This window comes from Anthonomus grandis, chromosome 14, assembly GCF_022605725.1.
Source record: "Anthonomus grandis grandis chromosome 14, icAntGran1.3, whole genome shotgun sequence".
NCBI lineage: Eukaryota > Metazoa > Arthropoda > Insecta > Coleoptera > Curculionidae > Anthonomus > Anthonomus grandis.
Genome location: NC_065559.1, coordinates 10961274 through 10983454, shown reverse-complemented (window position 1 = coordinate 10983454; position 22181 = coordinate 10961274). Strand labels below are relative to the sequence as shown.

Genomic DNA, 22181 nt, shown 5'->3' with positions numbered 1-22181 from the left:
CATCATTTTTCTGATCGTTGGATTGGCAGAGAAGACCCTCAAGTTTGGCCACCGAGGTCATCAGACTTAAATTCACTGGATTATTGCCTCTGGGGGTGGATAAAAGCTAAAGTGTACGAAACACCAGTAGAAATCGTAGAAGGACTCCACAATCAAATTTTGAATGCTTTAAATTATATTAAAAACAATCCCCAAGCAATTAAACGTGCAACACGAACGCCTAACAAACGTGCTGCAGCTTGCCTTGAAGTTGGTGGGGGTATTTTCGAAAACATTTTAAGTTAGAGGAATTTTGTTTTTTTACTAGTATTTGTTTGTGTTGCTTTTAATATGAAAAATCTTACAAAAAAACTTCAGAACCGATTATTTCAGATCGAAGAATTGAGAATCGGATTAAAACATATGGGTTGATTTATCTTATTTTGAGCTTCTGAACCTGTTTCCAAAATATTTCCCTTGCCTTCCTAAATATATAAATTATAATGTATAATTTTAAAAAAAGTATTTTTTGGACAATTTTTTTTTCTTGTCTTAACCTATCACTTTCCCTGGAATTCACCGCTTAATATGATTGTAAGGGATAGTGCGCTAGCTTTTAAAAGTAGTAAGCCAGCCTGCGCTTTATACAGTGTGTCCCAGGATAAGCGAATTTATACGTAAAAATGACAAAAAATGTTGTAGGTAAAATTTGACCGTTTGGCATCCAGCCCTGCTTAGTAAAAAAATGAAATTTTGCATATTTTTATTTTTTAAAAATCAAGCATGCCTTGATAGGAGCATTTTTAAAATTTTATGAGTAGGTAAAGTAGTATTTCTAGGCAAGATATAAAAAAAGTTTATAAGAAAAAGTGGTTTAGAATGCAAAATTATCCCCGAATATCGAATTTCATACTTTGATTTTTACGTTTAAATTATTTATTAATTAACAAAAACCAAATAAATATTTTACTCTTTACGATCGGTAGGAATGTTTTGCTTAAGGAATGCATGCCGCTTATTATATTGGGTTATTTTTTTACTGTATTTTTAACTTTTTAAAATGTAAACATTCTCAATTAAATGTGGCAGCTACTAAAAAACATTGTCACTGTCAAAGTACAAAAAACGTACTTATGTCATTACTTTATTGTAAAGTTTATAAAAGTTATTAATATTATTATCAAAATTTAAAGAAAAATTTTAAATTTGGAGCAGAAAATTTTCATTGTGCCATAGTATGGTAGTGGAAATAGTATGTCGTTAAAGTACGTTTTAAATCTTTTTCGTGAAAAATATCCGCAAGTCGAAGTAACAATATCTTCTGCGAGATGACTAATTAAACTTTTTGAGGTCACGGGTAGTGTTAAGATGAAACAGGAGCAGAAAAAGAGATACGATGACCATGATGCTGCTACAATCCTTGCTTTGGAGTCAATTGCTGAGAACCCTTGGATGTCATTGAGAGCTAGGTCGGCGGTGCTGAACATAAGCAAATCTGAATTGCAAAGAATTTATCATGCCAACAATATTTAAGCATTCAAACCAAGGTACTTGCATACTTTAGAAGAGGGGGATGAAGCGCGCCGTTTATTATTTTCTGCTTGGTTAGGCGATCAAATTTTAGAGACCAGGGATTTTCATAAAAAAATAATATTCTCGGACGAATCTTCTTTCACGACAAATGGTGTAATTTCATCTCAAAATTGTCGGTTTTGGTCTAATGAATCGCCAAACTTTGTAATCCATGACAAGTAAGAGGCAATATTTTTTAAAAGTCAATGTATGGTGCGCCATATCTTATCGTTTAGGTATTATTGGACCATACTTTATTAAAGGATCTCTTAATCAAGAAACGTATCTTCAAATTTTGGAAAGATTTTTTGAAGAATACTCTGAACTTTTACCAAAGAATAAATTTTTATTTTCAACACGACGGCTGCACAGCGCACTAAACTATTCGAGTAGAAGAATGGTTGAATAGAACTTTTGCAATAGCAAATGGATTGGAAGACGCGGCCCAATTGAGTTGCCGCCAAGGTCACCTCATTTAACCATTTCTGATTCCTATTTATGGGGCCGGCCTCGAGCAAATTATTTTTTCTGAGCAATTACTAAATGACCAACTTACTAAAACGAAGAATTAGAGATGGTTGTAATTCAATTTCCATTGAAGGAATTAAAAATTTTAAATGATGGTAGCTACATTGAAGTTTTATTTTTTAATCGAGCAGGGCTGGATGCCAAACGGTTAAATTTCAACTACAGAATTTGTAATTTTTGTCATTTTCACCTATAAATTCGCTCATCCTGGGACACACTGTATAAGGTCTACGCTAGCCTTAACTGACCTCAATTTCATATTATTGCATATTTTCTTCCTCTTCCTTAAGCATTTCATTAATATGCCCCTTATTATATTTAGATCATAAGGGCCAAAACATCATAGATTAAGTACTCTTTTTGACTTTACAGGTTTCAGGAGAAGCATTTAATATTACATTCACTTCTACTGTGATAAATGAAGAAATTCAACTCTTAGAATAAATTATAGTGAATTATTAAAATTTAAATAAGCATTTCAGACATTTCTATTTTAAGAAATTTTTTTCTATGTTCGACAACAAAAAAGATTCTCTCACCGTTTTCACACGTAAATGTGAAAAAAGGAAGCCAACCGAGATAAGACTTTTAATCTACGATACACATCCTACTTTTAAAAATATAGGAAGTTTGCCGTTCTTTATAATAGAGATATAAACCCAGCTTTTATTAAATTGAATACGACTGTTTCCAACTGCTTTTTTTTGTGATAATACACACATCACAAGCTCTATTTTTCCATGGTGTTCGCAAATAGACCATAAAAAATTTCCAAATATTTTAAATATTAAAAACGTATATTTATACAACGAACGGTGTTATAACTGTTGATTTAATGAGATTATGTTAGTTAATTTAAATATTTACAACCTAAAAACCATTGTTCCAAATTGTCTATTTTTATTTGGCCTGGCTGATTACCTACAATCAATAAATTGCGGAAAGTGTATGTAAACGAACCGAAAATGTTTTTACATTTATATGGGGTGTAACACGGTCGACAGTGGGTCAGGCGTTTATAGAAAACGGAACGTTGATTATTGTTGAAAATTTGGCAATATAGGTGCGTTGTCACCCTAGCTAATGATCTAATCACCATAATATTTTAAATAAAATGCCCTTCATATATCAGCTTTTTTGGATACGTATAAACTTTCTGATTTTTTTTTCCTTATATGGTCCTATACTTATCTTTAACGGTTTTCGAGTTATTTTCCGTTATTTTCTTGTCCAAAACATAACTTTAATTACACCTTTTTTTAATCTCTAATTGCATTGGTGAAAACTTTTATGAGTAAAAATAATCTGGTTTAAAATTTGTAATTTTACTTTAATTTTTAATTAAAGTGTCCTGCATCTTATTGAATATTCCTATACATGTAAAATGTCTCTTAAATGAAATATCCTGTTCCTCTACTGAAATTTAAGAAGCTGATATTAATTAATTTCTTTTAGACTTTACTATACCTTACCTACCAAATAATTTAGAATTTTTGATATATCGAAAACCCACTCAAACAGACCATATAATTTTAAGTTATTCCAACCAACTGAGGATGTAAGGGTTGCTGAGGCAACAAAATTGCTTTTAACTGTTACATTCACCGTCTTTTAAACATATCTCTGTCTCTTCATAATTTCCAAAACAATATTCTGGAACAAATTGCTTATAATAACAACTATGATGCCAATCTAATTAATATTTTAACCAAGAAAATCAGAGTAGCTTAATTGAAAAAGACAATAAATTTATTTCTTTATCAATCATAAATTCTTATCTAAATAAGAAAATTAACATTACCTTCAATAAACATCAGTCAAAATTAAAAACAACTTAGGTTCGAATTTGGGATAAAATTAATACATTTTAAGGAGAAGATTAATAGATTATCAAAAAGTGATATTAAGACACTACATTGTGATTGCTCATAAATGGGACGTACTTGTAGACCCTTAAAAACATGCATAGCTGAGCACTTAAGTAAACCCTTTTCTGCATTTGCTAAACATATAAGATCTAGTAATCATAATTTTAGCCCAAAGTCTAATTCCAACATTCTTAATTAAATTATTTCTAAAAATTACAACTGACTGGATTTTCTTGAAGATAATATAATATATATTACTAATGAACTGAACAATAATCTGTTTTGTTTAAATATACAAGTAAACTTCAATAGACTTTACGTTCCGTTACGTAGGAGACTGCACAATTAACCATTTTACAATTAACATCTTTTCTGATTGATGATATTTTAAGTTTGCCTTTACACCATTAAATAAATTTCAAACTTTTTGCAGGTTCTTTACTGAAACACAAATTCACGGCTAGTCTAGTCTTTTCGACCATTTTGTTTTAAGATCCAACTGTTGTAACAATTTTGTGGTCAATGTTTTTATGATAATGATATATTATTTTTGTTTTATGTATCTTTTGTTTATTATTTGTTCCTGGTTAATAGTTTGGAGTACCTGCTATTTATCGGCCCTCATAACATGTTCCAAGTATTGCAATTTGCACTTCTTAATAGTATCAACTCTTTTTCTTTCAAAGGTTTCTATCTTAGTATCTACCCTGTTCAATGTCCATGCTTCCATTACCTAGAAAACTACCAAGAGCATATTATAATAAGTTTGTTCTAGCAGGAAGTTTAAGATGGTTTGAAACTAGTTTGATGTATATTGCAGTTGCGCATGACCAGACTGAAATCGCGTTGCAAACGGTTTCGGACTTTGGAGATTTCGCAACTTAAAATCATTATGTAATATGTTTGTTGGTTAGGTTTTGTGTTATTTATTTTGAACATCTAAATATTTTAAAAATAAATAAAAAAAATAAAAGTAATTATTTTATTATAAGTGTAATAAATATTATTTTTTAAAATGCATGCCATTGATGTTAATGGTAATTTTGCTAACTACTCAAACACCAATTACTATACAACAGTCCCAAAAGTTTTCTTTTATAAACCCACGGCCAGGAAGTTCGCGACCTTCAGTAAATAAAATATCTTTGATGACATAAGTATTTTTCATGGAGTACGCCATGTAAGTATGCCAAGTTTGCTGATTCACCACCCACATTCTTTTAATTCCCAGGCTGTCTTAAAACTTATCTAGCAACAAAATATCTGTGGTCAGCAGCATCCCTAATCATTAATTAATCATTACTATCTTGACGATATTGACGATAATCATCTTGTCCGGCATCGTTGGGGGTAAAGGTAGTTCTATGTTTATTTCAGCTTCGGCAATTAATTTTTTTCCCATTAGAGATAAATTTTATTGTGTAGTACACAGAAGGCCTGAATAAAGTGACTATATTCTCAATTTTTGCTTTATTTGATGTGGTACAGTTGTAACCATTTTTGCATCAGCAAGACTAAACAATGCTCAATGACATATCGATTTGTTGATAGCTGTAAATTAAAGTTTCTCATTATGGCTGTAGTTTCCTCTATCTTTATATGGAGTTAAAATATTTCTTAAACAGAGATAGCCACTATCTCCCAGTAAATAAATAACTTGACACTTCTCTATTAATTTAGCCCATAGAGGAGAATTTTAAAAAACTCTGCTATCATAAAGAGAGCCAGGATATCCAACAAAAATATCCCTAAAAAATATCAATATATTATGATCACAAACAACTTGCATGTGAAAATAATTTTAAAAACTTGAGTGAACAAAATAGTTGTTTAGGTCAAAAAAAAAAGAATCTTCAAACTTAATATTCCAAAATTATATAAATCAAAAAATGCTAGAGGTTTAAGTGGTAGAGCTCTAAGTAAAAGTAAAAACTATAAATAGGTATTTCTTATTTAACTGACCTAGATGGAGTAAAAATTCTTTCTTTTAAATATGAGTCTGGATCATTCTTAGGCTTATCATTCTTTATATGAGTACCATCAATAGCCTCAATGGCCCCTGGAAATCCATTTTCTCTGAAATGTTAATCAATAGTTGTCTTTTCAACAACAGATGGCCATTTGGTGACATTCTACTTAGGAAAATTATATTAATCAAAAGGAAAGAAAATGTATCATCATTTTAGGAACGTAAAAAAGGCAGTTACTTGTGATGTCAAATCTATCTCTAAATGAAGAAGCTTCATAACCAGTAAACCACAAAAAAATTATGTTTGTTCATAGGCTAATAGCTTTCCATTTCCATCAGAATTTGACTTAAAAAACTCACTTTCTTCAGATCTATGGCTAATATCTTGAGCCACTTGTCTGCTAACACGAAAATGCTCAACAGATTCCTACTTACTATACAGTGGTATAGTAACTTCGAAGTACCCTTCGTTTTTTGGTCTCCTCTGGCCTTGGAATAGGATATCTACTAGTTCATCATCACTCAATACATTAGAATCAAATCCATGATTTGAACCCGAACTTAAAGAGTCTGATGACATTCTGGATTCTCTTAAAACCCGTAATAATATAAATTAGGATATATTTATATGCCCAATATATAATGTAAAATTACACAGAATTTTATTGAAATGTTTATATACCTACTTTTAGATATTTAATAAATACAGTAGTAAATTAACTTTAAAACCAGCTCTAATACTTTGAAAGCAGCAAAAATCAGATTTCAATTATCCCACAAAGAAACGTGATCAAACTACAAGATCAAACTCCAAATCCGATATAAATTTCTTATTGATTATCTAAATGACAAACAAAAAAGAAAACAGAGTCTCGATGTATACCTTGCGCATGTCCCAAACCGAAATCCCTAGGAAATTCTACGGACTACTTTCAGTGGTTTGAAACCAGCTTACAAACTGAACCTTGTTGTTGCTAGAACAGCTGACAGGTAGTCGGAATCCCAGAGTAGTTTTGCTAGAACGCGTACTTTCGTCTGCGCAGATTCCGGACCGTTTGTGTATTGGTGAAACTTCTGCTAGAACAAACCTAATGTTTACAGGGCGAATTTTAGGTTTAGGCTTAGATCTCGTCCGCAGAATACTTTCTTTATTTTACTAAATGTGGCTCTAGTGTTTTCTACTATAATACTGATTTCCTCAGAGCTATTATTATTTTCATTGACAACAGTTTCCAGGTAATTTTATTTTCTCACACGTTCAATTTTTTGACTATATACGGTTATGTAAGGAAAGTTTTGTGGTGATTTAGAAAAACCACTATTATGATTGTTTAGCTGAAGTGATAATCCATATTCTTCACTACATTTAATCTATTTTATTAATTAGTATCTGAAGATCTTGAGTTTCTGTATCTATAACCGTGTCATCTGCCTACCTTAAGTTGTTCAATAAATTACTTATGAATTTCTATTATGAATTTAAAAAAAGTTGACATAACAATAGCAGAGTCTACTTTCAAACTCCTCACTTACATTTGAACAAATGTTTTTGTTCACAAATACAAATGTTTTTTAGGAAATTGCTCAAGATTCGTGAACCATTTTTTCCATCAGTTGTTCTGGCAGTCACGTTACATCTCAAAAGCAAAAGATTAGGTAACTAGACGTAGAGGAACAAATCAAAAGATAACATTACGAGGAATCTAAGAAAATCCCTAGCAGGACCTCTTTTTCCAATCCAATAAATAAAATAACTATTTTGTATCACATAATAAAGAGGTGTCCCAACCATAAACATAAAAAGATACAAAGATATAACAAATTTTCTTTTAAAGATCACCTGCCGAGTACGTATCTTTGATCTCGATCTGTAAAAAACAAAGGCGATAAATATGACTGCAATAATTAGAGATCTATTTCTCTTTTATCTGTGTTCTCAAAAATAATAGAAATATGATAGATTACATCACTTTTTGCAACAAAAAAAGGTTTTTTCTTCGAACCAGTTTGGGTTTTTACTTAAAACGTCGATGATGGGTGCAATATTTTGTTTTATAAATTGACAAAGGCCACCTTGTGAGTTCCGTTTTTTTTTATTTGTCAAAAGCCTTTGACATGATTCATTGAGATCATGACCTACTTAAACCAAAATTGAAAAATATGGGTTGAGAGGTTCAGTTAATAACCTCATCAGATCTTAAGTGAAGTAATAGATTGCACGTCTTGTGTTCTTCTTGCCGAAAATGAATCCGTATTGGCAAAGAAAATAAATATGGGGAAAAAAGTTAACCGGGAAAATTCACAGAGCTTGTTATGTGATAAGGTATTTAAGAGACCAGTTGTGTTTGGAGTCTTTATTATCATATCATACTAACATTAATATGCATATATACAATCATATATTCAGTACATTTTAATATTTTGGTACAATTCAGCCGGTTCAGAAAAAGTATAATAAGATGCAAGCTAGGACTGAAAAAACCGAATCTTGTAGATCACACGTTCAAAGACTTAAAATATTGACAGTGCCATGCTTGTATATTTTAAATATTTCCATTATAGCAAGAAATCATTTTACGTCCTTTCAAAAAAATTCAGATGTCTACAGTGTAATGACAACAACGTAATGCAATAGTTTTAGAACTCCCTTACACTAAACGACAATGTTTAAAATATATCCCTATTATAATTGCATTAGGGTGTGTAATTCTTTACCTGATAGTTTTAAAAATTTGTCAAGTAATAAAGTATTTAAATCTAGACTTAAAGAATTATTGTGTAAGAATCGCTTTTACTCACTTGATGAATTTTACAGCCACATATCGCAGACACTAAACTCACGCCTGTTTTAAATTATTTGACCATTTTATTGTTTCCATTGAAAATGATGACAAATAAACTTTATTATTATTATTATTATTATTATTATTATTATTATTATTATTATTATTATTATTATTATAGGATTTCATGCCGAATGGCAAACTGGTATTCTTTTATAAGTTTAATATAAATTCAGAGGTTTGTGAGCTCAGTTCTAAGTATCTTTTAAATTATCGTTTAAATATCCTTCAATAAATAAGTAATTTATAATTGCATCTTCCAATATACCCGTCCAAACATAAAATTTGTGGGGGTAGTACATCCTTCACTAAATACTCGCGGATTTTTCTTATTTCAGTAATAAGAGTTTTTTAAAGTTATGTGCATGTTAAATAGAAAGTGCACTTAATATTTAAGCAAATATTTTTAAAAAGCCTTGGTCCTGCATAAATTATAAGTGTTACAATTCTACAAAAATCAGTTCTTCTTATTGGGTCATTGTCACCAAGTTCTTGACTGCTTGAATTTTACAGGGATAAAATTCATGTAATTCAGATACATGTTCAGCTATGTTGTACAACATTGTTACAAATAAATGCTATTGCTCGTGCAAATATGATCAAAATGAAAATTAATTATTATAATCGTAATAACGGAAAGATTTCGCGTTTTTAAATAAAAATGTCTGAGCAGAAATAAACATGTTAGTAATTTTTTGAGATTTTAGGTTTATCTTTTAACTTCCAAATTTTACTAGTTGTCTGATAAGATTTTGGATTTCGGGATCAGTCAAATAAAATTCCAGTTTAACTCAAAATAGACAAATGTTTATTTTTTTTTGTGAAAATAAAAAAAAATGTTAAAAAACACTTACAAGTTACTAACTTTGATCCAACCTATATATAAAACAATTTTAACATATAATTTGGATAAACAATTTTGAAAGAACAAAAAATAACAATATGTGTATACATATACTATTTTATACCTGTATAAAATAGGGGGAAATTATTTTTGATTCTGCTGAAACCTATTTCCTTTTAATAAAATAAGAATAAAACAGAATAGACGTTACTTACATTTCTAAATCCTGAACCTCATCAATCACTTAATCCTGATTAAAAAAAAATAAATATAAGCATAGACAGGAAAAAACATTTAGGTATAAAGGATAATACATAAATATTTCTTTACAATCTTGTAAGTGTTTCTCAACAAAAAATTATTCTGCTTTTATTATCGCAAAAAAATCCTGTATTTTTAGAGCCCTATGTATGTATACATCGGTTTATAATGTTCTGCGATGTCTTTCAATTCCTAGCCGCCATCCCTGTCTGTCTCTCCACAAGTCGTCATCAACACCTCTTTTTCTTATCTCTCAATCGATGCCTCCAGCTTCTTCTTAGTCTTCGACCGGGAGGTGATTATTATATTATTTGTTTCGGGTGCCTGTCATCTCTCATCCTTTAAATAAATCAAAAACATGCACTCAACTGCTTCATCCTATTGTTATTCACTATCATAATGAGGTACATATCTCTGAATGTTCTACTTTCACAATTTCTCTGATACCTTACGATATTTGTTAATATTTCTTGTCTCGATTTTTCTCAATCTTCGCCATTAATCCATTTCCCTAGCATTCAACATTCGTTTTGTTCTTTCGTTAATTTGCCATACTTCACTACCATACGTTATAATGCTTCGAACTATTGTATTACATAATCTTTGCTTATTAACTTTGGATACTCTCTGGTCCCATAAGATTCTGTTCAACATCGATATTACTCTTGTATGTTCCTCTCTCTTATTGCTTTGTCTAGCTTGCCATCCTGTGTTATTTTTAACCCTAGGTACTTATATTTTTCACACTGTCTGATTTTTCCCCACTTTCTAATATTAACTTCTGTTGTATTTTTCAATATACACATGGTCTCTGTCTTTTCGATTTTTGTCTTTAACCCCCATTCTCTGTATTGCTCTATGGGTTTCCGTGCCGAGTATTTTAAGTCGTCTTGATCCTGAGCCATAATCACTTAGTCGTCAGCAAAACACAATGTATACAAGGTTCATTTTTCAGCTGATTGTTGTTAAGTGTTTAGTTAAATGAGAATTCCTTTACATTTCTTCTTCCACTGTTTGAGATCCTGTTTCAAGACTTTAAAAAGGATTGGAGAAAGACAACAGCCTTATTTAAGACCTTTGTTTACTTTAATTTTGTCTGAGTTTATTTCCGTTCTTTACTTTGACTTGCGTGATGTTATACAGTTCTTTTACAGCTTTGATAATGTTCACGTTGATGTTGCTAAGGCTTCCAATAATGGGGTTTGAGGGGAACGCTGTCATTTACCTCTTTAAGGTCCACGTATAGTACATGTATGTTCTGGTCTTTTGCTGTTTTCTTCTCCATTACTTGGGTTACATAAAAAAAAGGTGGTCTATTGGCGATCTTCCGGCCTTGAATCCTGCCTGCTCTTCTACCTTTAAATCTTTATATTCGTTCTCTATAATGCGTTTTAGAATAGCTCCATATATTTGACTTATTGAACTTGTCACGCCTATCCCTCAATAGTTTTCGCAGTTACTCCTGTCTTTTTTTACGAATGGTTGAAATACAAGACAATTTCCATTTTTCGGTGTTGTTGTATGATTTATATATCTCTGAAACAAAAGGGTCAGTTCTGAAAAAAGAGTTCTACCTCCATAGTTTATAAACTCTAATGGAATATTGCCAGGTCCTGCTGCTTTGCCATTTTTTAATTCTCTACAAATTTTTCCAACCTCTATTTCTTGTAGTCTCATTGGGGACGCTATTGCCTGGACAATTGAGTTTGTACTCGTATGAACTTTTTCCTTGCCTCGTTTACCGGTTTTTCAAAGTGCATTTCCCATTAGGTTATCGTGATTATAGATCTTGTATATTTTTTCCTGCGTAAGTTTTTAATTAGCTTCCAACTCTCTGGTACTTTTTCTTCCTCCCATGTACGTGTTAATTTTGTTGCAGTTCTTCTCCCAAGTGTCATTCTTTTTCTTTGAAATTTTTTTCCTCACTATGTCTTGCCCTTTACTATTCTACCTTATCTTTTTGGTACTTCATCCTTTTTAGTATTCAGGTACCTTCGCTTTTTGTTTTCTATTTGTGCTTCAATATCGTCATCCCACCAATATGGTTTTCCTCTCTTCATACTTCTTTCATAAGGACCAAGTGCTTCATTTGCTGCTGTATGGATAGATTCATTTTTTATGATCGTAGTGTTCTTCTACAGAATGAAACTGATATGAAACTGATTGTTTGTATCTAATTTTTACTTCATATTCATATATAATTCCCTTACAGTATTATTCTCTAAGCTTTCGAGATCGCATCTTGCAAATGTTAGTCTTAAGGAAATAATGGACACTATTGCAATTTGGTTCTCTACATACTCCTATATCGCATGCACTCGTAACTTTGACTCCTGTTTTTTGATACAATAATCCTTAGCGCCTTGAGGAAGCAAATAAATTTTGCGAAACGTCGACTATTTTGAATTTAAGTGGAATTTTATTTCACTAATCCCGAAACCCAAAATCTTATCAGAAAACTAACAAAAATTTTTTAGATACGAATAAACAAAAATAGTACAGTCCTACAATGTTTAAGAGTTTCAAGATTATTGGTGAAAAATTTGTTTTAACTTTTAATACATTAATAATAAAATTTTACTTTAATTGAGTAGTTCACACTTATACTGAGGACTAATATTAGATTAAATATCTTAATGATTTATCAAATATTAAAAATTGAACAGTGTAAATTAGACTATTAAATCATATACGGTCTACAAAAAACCAACAGTTATATAATGCAAATACACCAGCTCAATTTTTGAAGCACAATCAAGGCACTATAAAGATATACAGGGTATCTCTAAAAGTCCTGTACAAAATCCTAGGATATATTCCTGAGGTCAAAATAAGCCAATTTAATGCAACTTACCTCATTCCAAAGTTCTTAGTTAGAGGGTGTTAAATTTAAAAAATAAAAATCGATTTTAGTAATTTATTTAACATTTTGCCACATACCACTTGGAAAATTGGTACCTAGGGGTTTTTTGGCAAAAGAAATTCGAAAATGCATTTGAAATGCATGCTCTATATTGCACTGTTGATAGTGCAAAATAGCTATAACTTTTTTGTAGGTGTGGTTTTTATTTATTTTTTTTTGCAAAGAAAATAATTACCGTAACGATTTTGAGTAAAAAAGTTACTCTTGTTAGAACCCGCTAAAACTAACCATTACAAAGATATTGCGTATTTTATTCTTTAATACCGCATCGGAATTAAAAAAAAAATTAAGTTATTAGCTTTAGAAATAAAATTCAGTCATAATTAGTGCCAAATTACTTTTTTAAAGTCTTTTATGTGTTAGCGAACTTTGCAAATGTTCCTCGTAGATAAACAGTTGTTGTGCGCACCCCGTAACGCGTAGTTTTGTAACCGGTTGTTGAGGGCGCCGCGCGTTAAAATGCTATCTGCTGATTGGTCCGCCTGCGTCGGAGAGTGATTCCCCTCGCGATAGTGAAGAGAAGGAGACAGACGATTAGCGGCGTAGGAAGACCACGCATCGTTGTTACTTATCTAATCTAACCTTTTTTTTTGACTAACCTCACGCCACTTGCACGTGGCTGATCGAAGACTGGGGTTTTCTCTTTTAAAATTGAATAAACAAATCCTAAAGTTTTTTCACGCATTATATTTTCACGCTGCAACCCAAATTAACCAACATTTTGATCCTTCGAGTCGCATGAAAACGTACAAATACGTTTAAAAGTCGATGTGCCAGTGGAAAAAGTAGTGAAAGTGAAAACTTGAGAAGCAGCCAGCAGATACCTAAGAGGTTAGTCCAAATCATTTAAATAAAGCCAGCCTTCGCCGTCTAAGTCGAGTCTCAAAACCTAAACGTAATCCTAGGGTTATAAGCTGAGATTTTTACCCAAAATTTGAATCACATTGTATTTGATTTCAAGTTAAACCTAAAAGCAAACCTGTTGCTTGTAGACTTTACATACCAGGCCCAATACCTACTTGGTGCTTTTTGTTTTGTTACATTTTACCCGAATTTTAATCTTTTAACCCTAAATAAACCCGAGAAATCAAAGGCTTGCTCAATTTAAATGAAATTCCAATTGATTTTGCTCTCGTTTTCTCATTTATTTGTAGTCTTTTATGCGCTTTATTATTATTGAAATAAAGTATAACCTTAACCAATTGATTTTACGCTATTAAATTCAGTCAAGCGTGTATATGACCAGCTCAATATTAATTTTTAGCCTCTAAAGTTGAACCTTTTTGCGCTTTTGTAAGTATAATATTTATAAATAAATATACAACATTACTCGTAGTAAACAATGGCTGAAGAATTAACTGCAGAACAGATTTTAGTTAAAGCTAAAGGTGAAATAAAGTTTTTGACATCAAAAAGAGGTCATCTTAAGGCATCTCTTACCCGATTTCAAAGATTTTTAGATGCATCTACCGAAACCCTAAGCTCACCAGATATAAAAGTTCAAATTGAAACCCGGTTACAAGCTGCTAAAACTAGTCTCAATGAATTTGAAAAAATTCAGTCAGGCATTGAAGATATTCATCTGAGGTATGATCTTCCTGAGGCAGAAGATCAGGATGATGTGCGAGCAGATTTCGAAGAAAAATATTTTTCCATTATATCCAAAGCCACCTTCATGCTTCAAAGCTTCACTCCCTTAAGTGTTCCCATACCCGAGAACATTCCATTAAGCTCAGAACCTATAAATAATGTAACTACACTTATGACTAAGCTCCCACCTATATCAATTCCTGAATTTTCAGGGTCTTATGAATCCTGGACTCAATTCTTTGAGACATTTGAATCCATAATAGATAAAAATCCTAGCCTTCCCAAGGTTCAAAAATTCTACTATTTGCAATCTGCTTTAAGAGGTGATGCTGCTCAAGTCATCAGTTCACTCACTGCCAGTGATGATAACTATACCATAGCATGGAAACTTCTTAAAGATAGATATCAAAACAAAAAAGCAATTACACATTCCCATATCAAAGCAATTTTTAACCTACCCATGATTAAAGAGGAAAATCATTCAAGCTTACGCAAATTCTTGGATAGCTTTCAAAAGCATTTTCGATGCCTTGAAAACTTAGGTGAAAAAGTGATCCACTGGGATACTATTTTAATTTATCTCTTATCCTCCAAACTAAGTCAAATTACCCGCAGAGAATGGGAAATTACATCTAAGAATATGGAGAACCCTACCATTTTAGATCTCACTAACTTTCTTACTGAGAGGTGTTATTTATTAGAGTCTATTGACTTCAAGATCTATAATAAACACGAGTCACAATCCTCCAAGCATGTTTCTATACACAAAACATTTGCCCATCCAGCTTTTGAAAATGTTTGTCCATTATGTAAGGCTAATCATTTTGTTTATAGTTGTAAAAAGTTTATAGATTTATCCATAAATGATCGGTATAGTGAGGCCAAACGACTCAAACTGTGCACTAACTGCCTGCGTCCAGGTCATCTTAACATGAATTGCAAATCGAAGCATTTCTGTAGGACTTGCAAACGCAACCACCATTCCTTGCTGCATCAGCTTGGAAGTCCTAGAACTTTCGAAGTTGCTGTAAATCCTAAATCTGATTTAGTTAGGCAAGCCAGTAACAATCAATCTCCTCAAACAGCCTTATACACTCAGTTAAGGGTGAACCCAGGTGCAAATCCAAATGACATCAATTCAACTTTGCCCAATCCTCATTCTAGCAATTCACTTTGCAACTCAAGAATTGTAAATTCTAATCAAGATATATTTGATAGAAATAGTACTTCATCACCTCATCAGCCATCTTCCTTAAATGTATTGCCAGATAATTCAAGAAATACTCCGGTATTCCACCAAGAAGAATGTCAAAATAATCCCATAACCAACTATAGTTTAGCCTGTGCTAATTCAAGCTCGAATAACTTTATATTGCTATCTACTGTTTTAATTCAAGTATATGATGGCCACCAGACACGCATTCCTTGCAGAGCTCTCTTGGATAGCGGGTCTCAGTCCAATTTTATATCTAGAAGTTTATTCGATAAGCTAAGCCTCAAATGGGAAAAGATTAACATACCCGTATGTGGTATTAATCAAGGGACAACTTATATAAATAAAAGAACCATGTTGACTTTTCAAGATTTAAATCTAAACTATAAATTTAAAATCTCTGCCCTAGTAATCGATAAAATTACAGAAGAATGTCCTCAGCAGGTTATTGATATTTCTAAATTTCCCATTCCACATGACGTTCAGCTAGCAGATCCAACATTCTATCAACCTTCTGAGATAGACATACTTCTGGGTGCTAGTATATTCTATGAACTATTAGTTTCTGGCCAAATAAGACTCGGAAAGAATAATCCAATTCTCCAAAATACACTATTAGGATGGGTTGTCTCCGGACCCATATCAGCTCATCAAGATCAATTTTGTAAACCTATATCCTGTTTTTCTCTCAATAAAAATTTTGATATTGAATTAAAAAATTGTCTTGAGAAATTCTGGCATATAGAGGAACCTATTCACGAACCCAATAAATTATCACAAGAAGAACTTGACTGCGAATCTCATTTTGTTGAAACGGTTTCTCGTACTACTTCAGGTCGTTTTGAAGTCAGTCTTCCTTTTAAGAAGAATATTTCCCAAATAGGTTCTTCTCGGGAAATAGCAGAAAAAAGATTTTTTGCTATAGAAAGGAAATTTCTAAAGAATAAGGAATTTCATAGTTCCTACTCTCAATTTATTCAAGAATATGAGCTTTTAGGCCATATGTCAAAGGTTGATATCACTAAGGATTCCGCCTCGGTGCCTACATACTATCTGCCTCATCATGCTGTGGAAAAGCAGGATAGTACCACCACTAAATTGAGAGTGGTATTTGATGCCTCAGCCAAATCGACCACAGGTATATCTCTAAATGACTCCCTTATGGTCGGCCCCACTATTCAAATGGATCTGTTTTCTATCATCATCAGATTTCGTGAACATAATTACGTTCTTACAGGAGATCTTGCCAAAATGTACAGGCAAATTTTGGTGAAACCCTGTGAGAGAAATTTTCAACGGATAGTCTGGAGGGGCTCTCCCGATAGTGATTTACAACACTTCCAATTAAACACCGTAACTTACGGTACTGCAAGTGCTTCATTTTTATCTACTAGATGTTTAAAGCAAGTATCCCTTGACAAAAAAACCTCATTTCCCAATGAAAGTCGTATCATAGCCCATGATTTTTACGTTGATGACGCCCTCACAGGAAGTAATGATCTGAATGAACTCGTAAAAATAAAATCCAATTTAATTTCGATTTTTCAAGAATACGGTTTCGAACTTAGAAAACTTGCTTCTAATAACCCCACTGTATTATCTGATATTCCTGACAATGGGTCTATAGAGTATGTAATTAATGAGGGATCAAGCAGTAAAACATTAGGAATTTCATGGAATTCTCCAAAGGACCAATTTGTATACTCGTCAAATCTAAAAAATATACCTGATGTCTTAGTGACTAAACGCTCCATTCTTGCCGCAATATCAACAATATTTGACCCACTGGGTCTTTTAGGACCTATAATAATACAAGGAAAAATTCTAATACAAAAACTATGGCTACTTAAAATATCTTGGGATGAACCTGTTCCCAGTGATTTTCACAAAATCTGGTTGAATTTTTCTAATCAGCTTGCAAAAGCGAATACCTTTAATATACCTAGACAAGTTACAATTAAAAATCCTCTAAGGGTTCAAATACATGGGTTTTCTGATGCGTCAATAAACGCTTATGGTGCATGCATGTATGTCCGTTCCGAAGATGCAGATGGAAATATCCACTGCAACTTACTTTGTGGAAAATCTCGTGTAGCCCCCCTCAAAGCTGTTTCTTTACCCAGGTTGGAACTCTGTGGCGCTCTGTTGCTCGTAAAACTTGTAAAAAAGGTTACTAAGATTCTTAATTATCCCATATCGGAAATTTTCTATTGGACCGATTCCTCTATAGTACTGTGCTGGTTAAGCTTAGAACCTCGCAGCTTAAAAACATTTGTGTGTAATAGAATTGCCGAAATTCAGCAACTATCTGATGCAGGCAATTGGTACCATATTGTTTCATCTCAGAATCCTGCTGATATTATATCGCGGGGCATGACTCCTACTGATCTCAAAAATAATATCCTTTGGTGGCATGGACCTCAATACTTAAAAAAACCAGAAAAGTATTGGCCCACAGGCAAACATATCTCAAATTTTGCGCGTCAAGCCCGTGAAATATCCGAAATCCCTGAAATTAACCCAAAATCCTTTGTTTTTATCGCAAACCCAAATATTGACTTTGTCACCAATATTTGTTCAAGATTTTCTTCGTACCCCAAGCTAATTAATGTTGTAGCATATTGTCGAAGATTCCTTCATAACCTAAAAAACAAAGCTCAAAGAATTACTGGACATTTGTCACCAAATGAAATTTCCCAGAGTACTTCTTGCCTTATTAAGCTTATCCAAGCTGATAGATTTCCTGAAGAAATATTTGAATTGGAACACAACCGTGGTGTTAAAGCCAGAAGTAAACTTAGCACGCTTAATCCTTTTCTCGACCGCTCTAAAATTCTACGAGTAGGTGGTCGATTAAGTCATGCGAATATAGACTTTGACTATAAACACCCTATTGTACTTCCTCATAACCATCCGTTCACCGAGCTAGTTGTTACCCACGAACATGTCAAAAACTTACATCCCGGTAGTCAAACAACCCTATCCTTTGTAAGGCAACAGTTTTGGCCACTAAAAGGAAAACCTTTAATTAAACGAATCATACGGAAATGCATGCCTTGCTTTAAGGCCAATCCGCGAACTTTAAATGCCCAAATGGGAGACTTGCCACCATCCCGGGTAACCGCTAATTATGCCTTTTTTAATACCGGTGTTGACTATGCTGGACCCTTTCTTCTAAAGGATTCAAAATTCAGAAACAAAAAACTCTTAAAGTGTTACATTTGCATCTTTGTATGCTTAGCTACCAAAGCTGTTCACTTGGAGCTAGCTACAGAACTGACAACTCAATCGTTCATAGCAGCATTTATGAGATTTATAGCCCGACGAGGTTTGTGCATAAATATGCACTCTGATAATGGTTCTAATTTTGTAGGGGCTAAAAATGAATTTAACGAGATATATAAAATTTTAAATGATGAAAGACTACGGAGCTTTTTGAGCGAGAGTAAGATATCTTGGAATTTCATTCCGTCACGTGCTCCGCATTTTGGAGGTCTTTGGGAGGCGGCAGTAAAGTCGACAAAACAGCATCTTAGGCGAATTCTAAAAAATACGCCATTACACTATGAGGAATTTTACACGTTGCTGGTTCAAATTGAGGGCATTTTAAATTCTCGGCCGCTGACACCCTTAAGTGACGATCCAAACGATTTGGATGTTTTGACGCCCGGCCATTTTTTAATTGGTCGTCCCTTGAACATGCACCCGGAGTTGGACTTCACAAAAATTCCTGACAATCGACTATCCCGATACCAGCACATGCAGAAAATGGCGCAGCACTTCTGGTCCCGATGGTCATCGGAGTTTTTGCATACTTTGCATCAAAGGTACAAATGGAAATTCAAGGTCCCGCGTACCGAACTACTAGGCTCCCTTGTTCTACTTAAGGAGGACAATTTACCAACCTCGCAGTGGAAAAGAGGGCGAATCATCGAGCTACATCCTGGCAGTGACAGTACTGTGCGTGTAGTAAGTGTTCGTACAAACAATGGTGTCGTCAAACGTGCAGTAAATAAATTGTGCCCGCTACCTATTAAATGTGCCCAGGTCGGTTATAATAATACCCTGAATTGACGTTATTAACGCTATGTATACCTTTGCTTACTGCAAAACTGTCATTATATTAACTATTATGTAAGTAGAAATAATTATGTATAATTTTTAATTTTTATTCTGCAAGTAAAAGAGTGATATGTTAAACTATAACCCATATACAGTCCACTTTTGTCTTTTCTCTTTTGCTTTTAATAGATCAATTTCTATCTTTCTCCTATTTAATCGTTATTTCTACATGAAGTATGTAAAATTTTGTTTGTTTTATTGACTATGTTTATATTTTTCTTCATGTGAAATAAAACATGTCAATTTATTTTTAATCCGCACAGAATGCCTAATATAATTTATAAATTTCTTTGTTATTTCGAATGTTTGTTGGTAAGGTCATATGCTAGAAATTTTGCACTTAACTTTATGACTATTACTGATTTTGTACTATTATTTAAGCCTATATTAGTTCTAAGCTTTTGTATCATTGTACCCCCAGTCTCGAATTGAGGTTCTTTTTATTGGTATTTTAAGTTTAGATATATTGAAAGTTATCGGGAACTTCCAAGGGCGGCGGTATGTTAGCGAACTTTGCAAATGTTCCTCGTAGATAAACAGTTGTTGTGCGCACCCCGTAACGCGTAGTTTTGTAACCGGTTGTTGAGGGCGCCGCGCGTTAAAATGCTATCTGCTGATTGGTCCGCCTGCGTCGGAGAGTGATTCCCCTCGCGATAGTGAAGAGAAGGAGACAGACGATTAGCGGCGTAGGAAGACCACGCATCGTTGTTACTTATCTAATCTAACCTTTTTTTTTGACTAACCTCACGCCACTTGCACGTGGCTGATCGAAGACTGGGGTTTTCTCTTTTAAAATTGAATAAACAAATCCTAAAGTTTTTTCACGCATTATATTTTCACGCTGCAACCCAAATTAACCAACATTATGTACGTGTAGAAGAGTAATCATAAACAAATATTTGTTACGGTATATGGACAAAGATTTCCAAATTGGCTTATACCAAATCATCAAACATTCGCTCCTATTGAGAGACGGCTTCACGAAACCGGTAGTGTTACTGCTGTAACTGTCAATTATGGACAGCGTATGAGAAGGGCTCCTCAGATGGAGGAACAAATTTTGGAAAGAATTCATGAAGATCCTACATTAAGCACTAAACGCTTAGGTTTAGAAGTAGAAGCATCCAAGGATGTGGTTCAAATAACGTTGAAAGAACAGCAGTTTTATCCATACCACATCCAAAAGGTACAAAACGCTTTGTCTACGGATTTTGAACAACGTTTGGGCTTCCGTCAATTTGTCAATAAAAACAAACAATCACAGTTTAAATTTTGCTCAGCAAATTATATTTACGAGAAGAGGCGTAGCTAATTTTCAAAATAAACATGTTTACGCTGATGAGAATCCCATTGCCACTAAAGTAACTCATTGTCAACGTGTGTTTAGGGTTAATGTGTCGACGGGAATCATAAGCAATTTTATAATCGGTCCTGTAATTTTCCCACCAAGGCTAACTAGTGTCAATTATTTAGAACATTTACAAAATACGCTGCCAGATTTATTAGAAGATTTGCTATTACAACTTTGGCAAGATATATATTTCTTGCATGATGGTGCTCCACCGCATTTCACCTTAAATGTTCCGAATTATTTGCATTAACAATATCCAAATAGATTGATTAGAAGAGGAAATGACGGTCCTGTAAACTGGCCACCACGCTCACCGGACTTGACTCCATTAGACTATTTTTTGTTGGGGCCTTCCAAAACGATGGTGTACTCTAGAGTAATTAATACAGAAGAAGAGTTATGGACAATTATTCAAAATGCAACCAACATACTGAAGAACAATGAACAGTTGATGCAAAGAGTACTTTTTAACTTTTTTCGCCGTGTTAATACGTATATTTATGATGACGGAGGTTATTTTGAACAATTGTTTTAAAATTTATAATAATTAGAATTACTTCATAAATCATAAGAAAAATCTTAATTGCAAACTAGGTTAAAAGTAACAACACAAAAAATTTTATTTCAATTTTTTATTATTCGGGTGCGATATCAAAGACTAAATCACGACGTATCTTGGTAACTGCTAGTTTTAGCGGATTCTAACAAAAGTACTTTTTTACTCAGATGTGTTAGGGAAATTATTTTCTTTGCAAAAAAAAACCACACTCAAAACAGTTATGGCCATTTTATACCATCAAGAGTGCAATATGGAGCGCCCTGTATTGGCCACAGTAAAACTATGCCCATTTTTGAGTCTCTTATCCTAATAAACCTAAAGGTAAAATTTGAAGCAACAAACCTTTGTTTCAAATTTGAAAAAATTGGGTAGGATGCATTTTGGTAATTAGGCTGTAGCTTTAAGAAAAAATATACTTATTTTTTAAAATTAATATCAGTACATTTTTTGTAGCCTTAAGGTGTTTTGCCGCAAGAAAAAAAACAATAATTTATAATACTAATCTTATGTTTTCCTACAATGAATGCCTAAATATAATCATTAAGTTCAAGTATCTACA

At 33.0% G+C, this 22181-nt stretch overlaps 2 protein-coding genes across 4 annotated transcripts in view; one reads left to right on the top strand and one right to left on the bottom strand.

The window, feature by feature from the left end:
• Positions 1-22181, bottom strand: part of LOC126744587 (dachshund homolog 2) — an 842630-nt gene that overhangs the window by 351474 nt on the left and 468975 nt on the right. The window lies entirely within an intron of this gene.
• LOC126744582 (uncharacterized) lies at positions 13373-19806 on the top strand. Its single transcript, XM_050452055.1, has 2 exons — positions 13373-13618; positions 13693-19806. The coding sequence occupies exon 2, from the start codon at positions 14130-14132 to the stop codon at positions 19662-19664; it is 5535 nt and encodes a 1844-aa protein (XP_050308012.1). The 5' UTR covers positions 13373-13618; positions 13693-14129; the 3' UTR covers positions 19665-19806.

Excerpts from the sequence above, each read along its gene's own strand:
- LOC126744582 (XM_050452055.1), top strand. The coding sequence starts at position 14,130 with ATGGCTGAAGAATTAACTGCAGAACAGATTTTAGTTAAAGCTAAAGGT.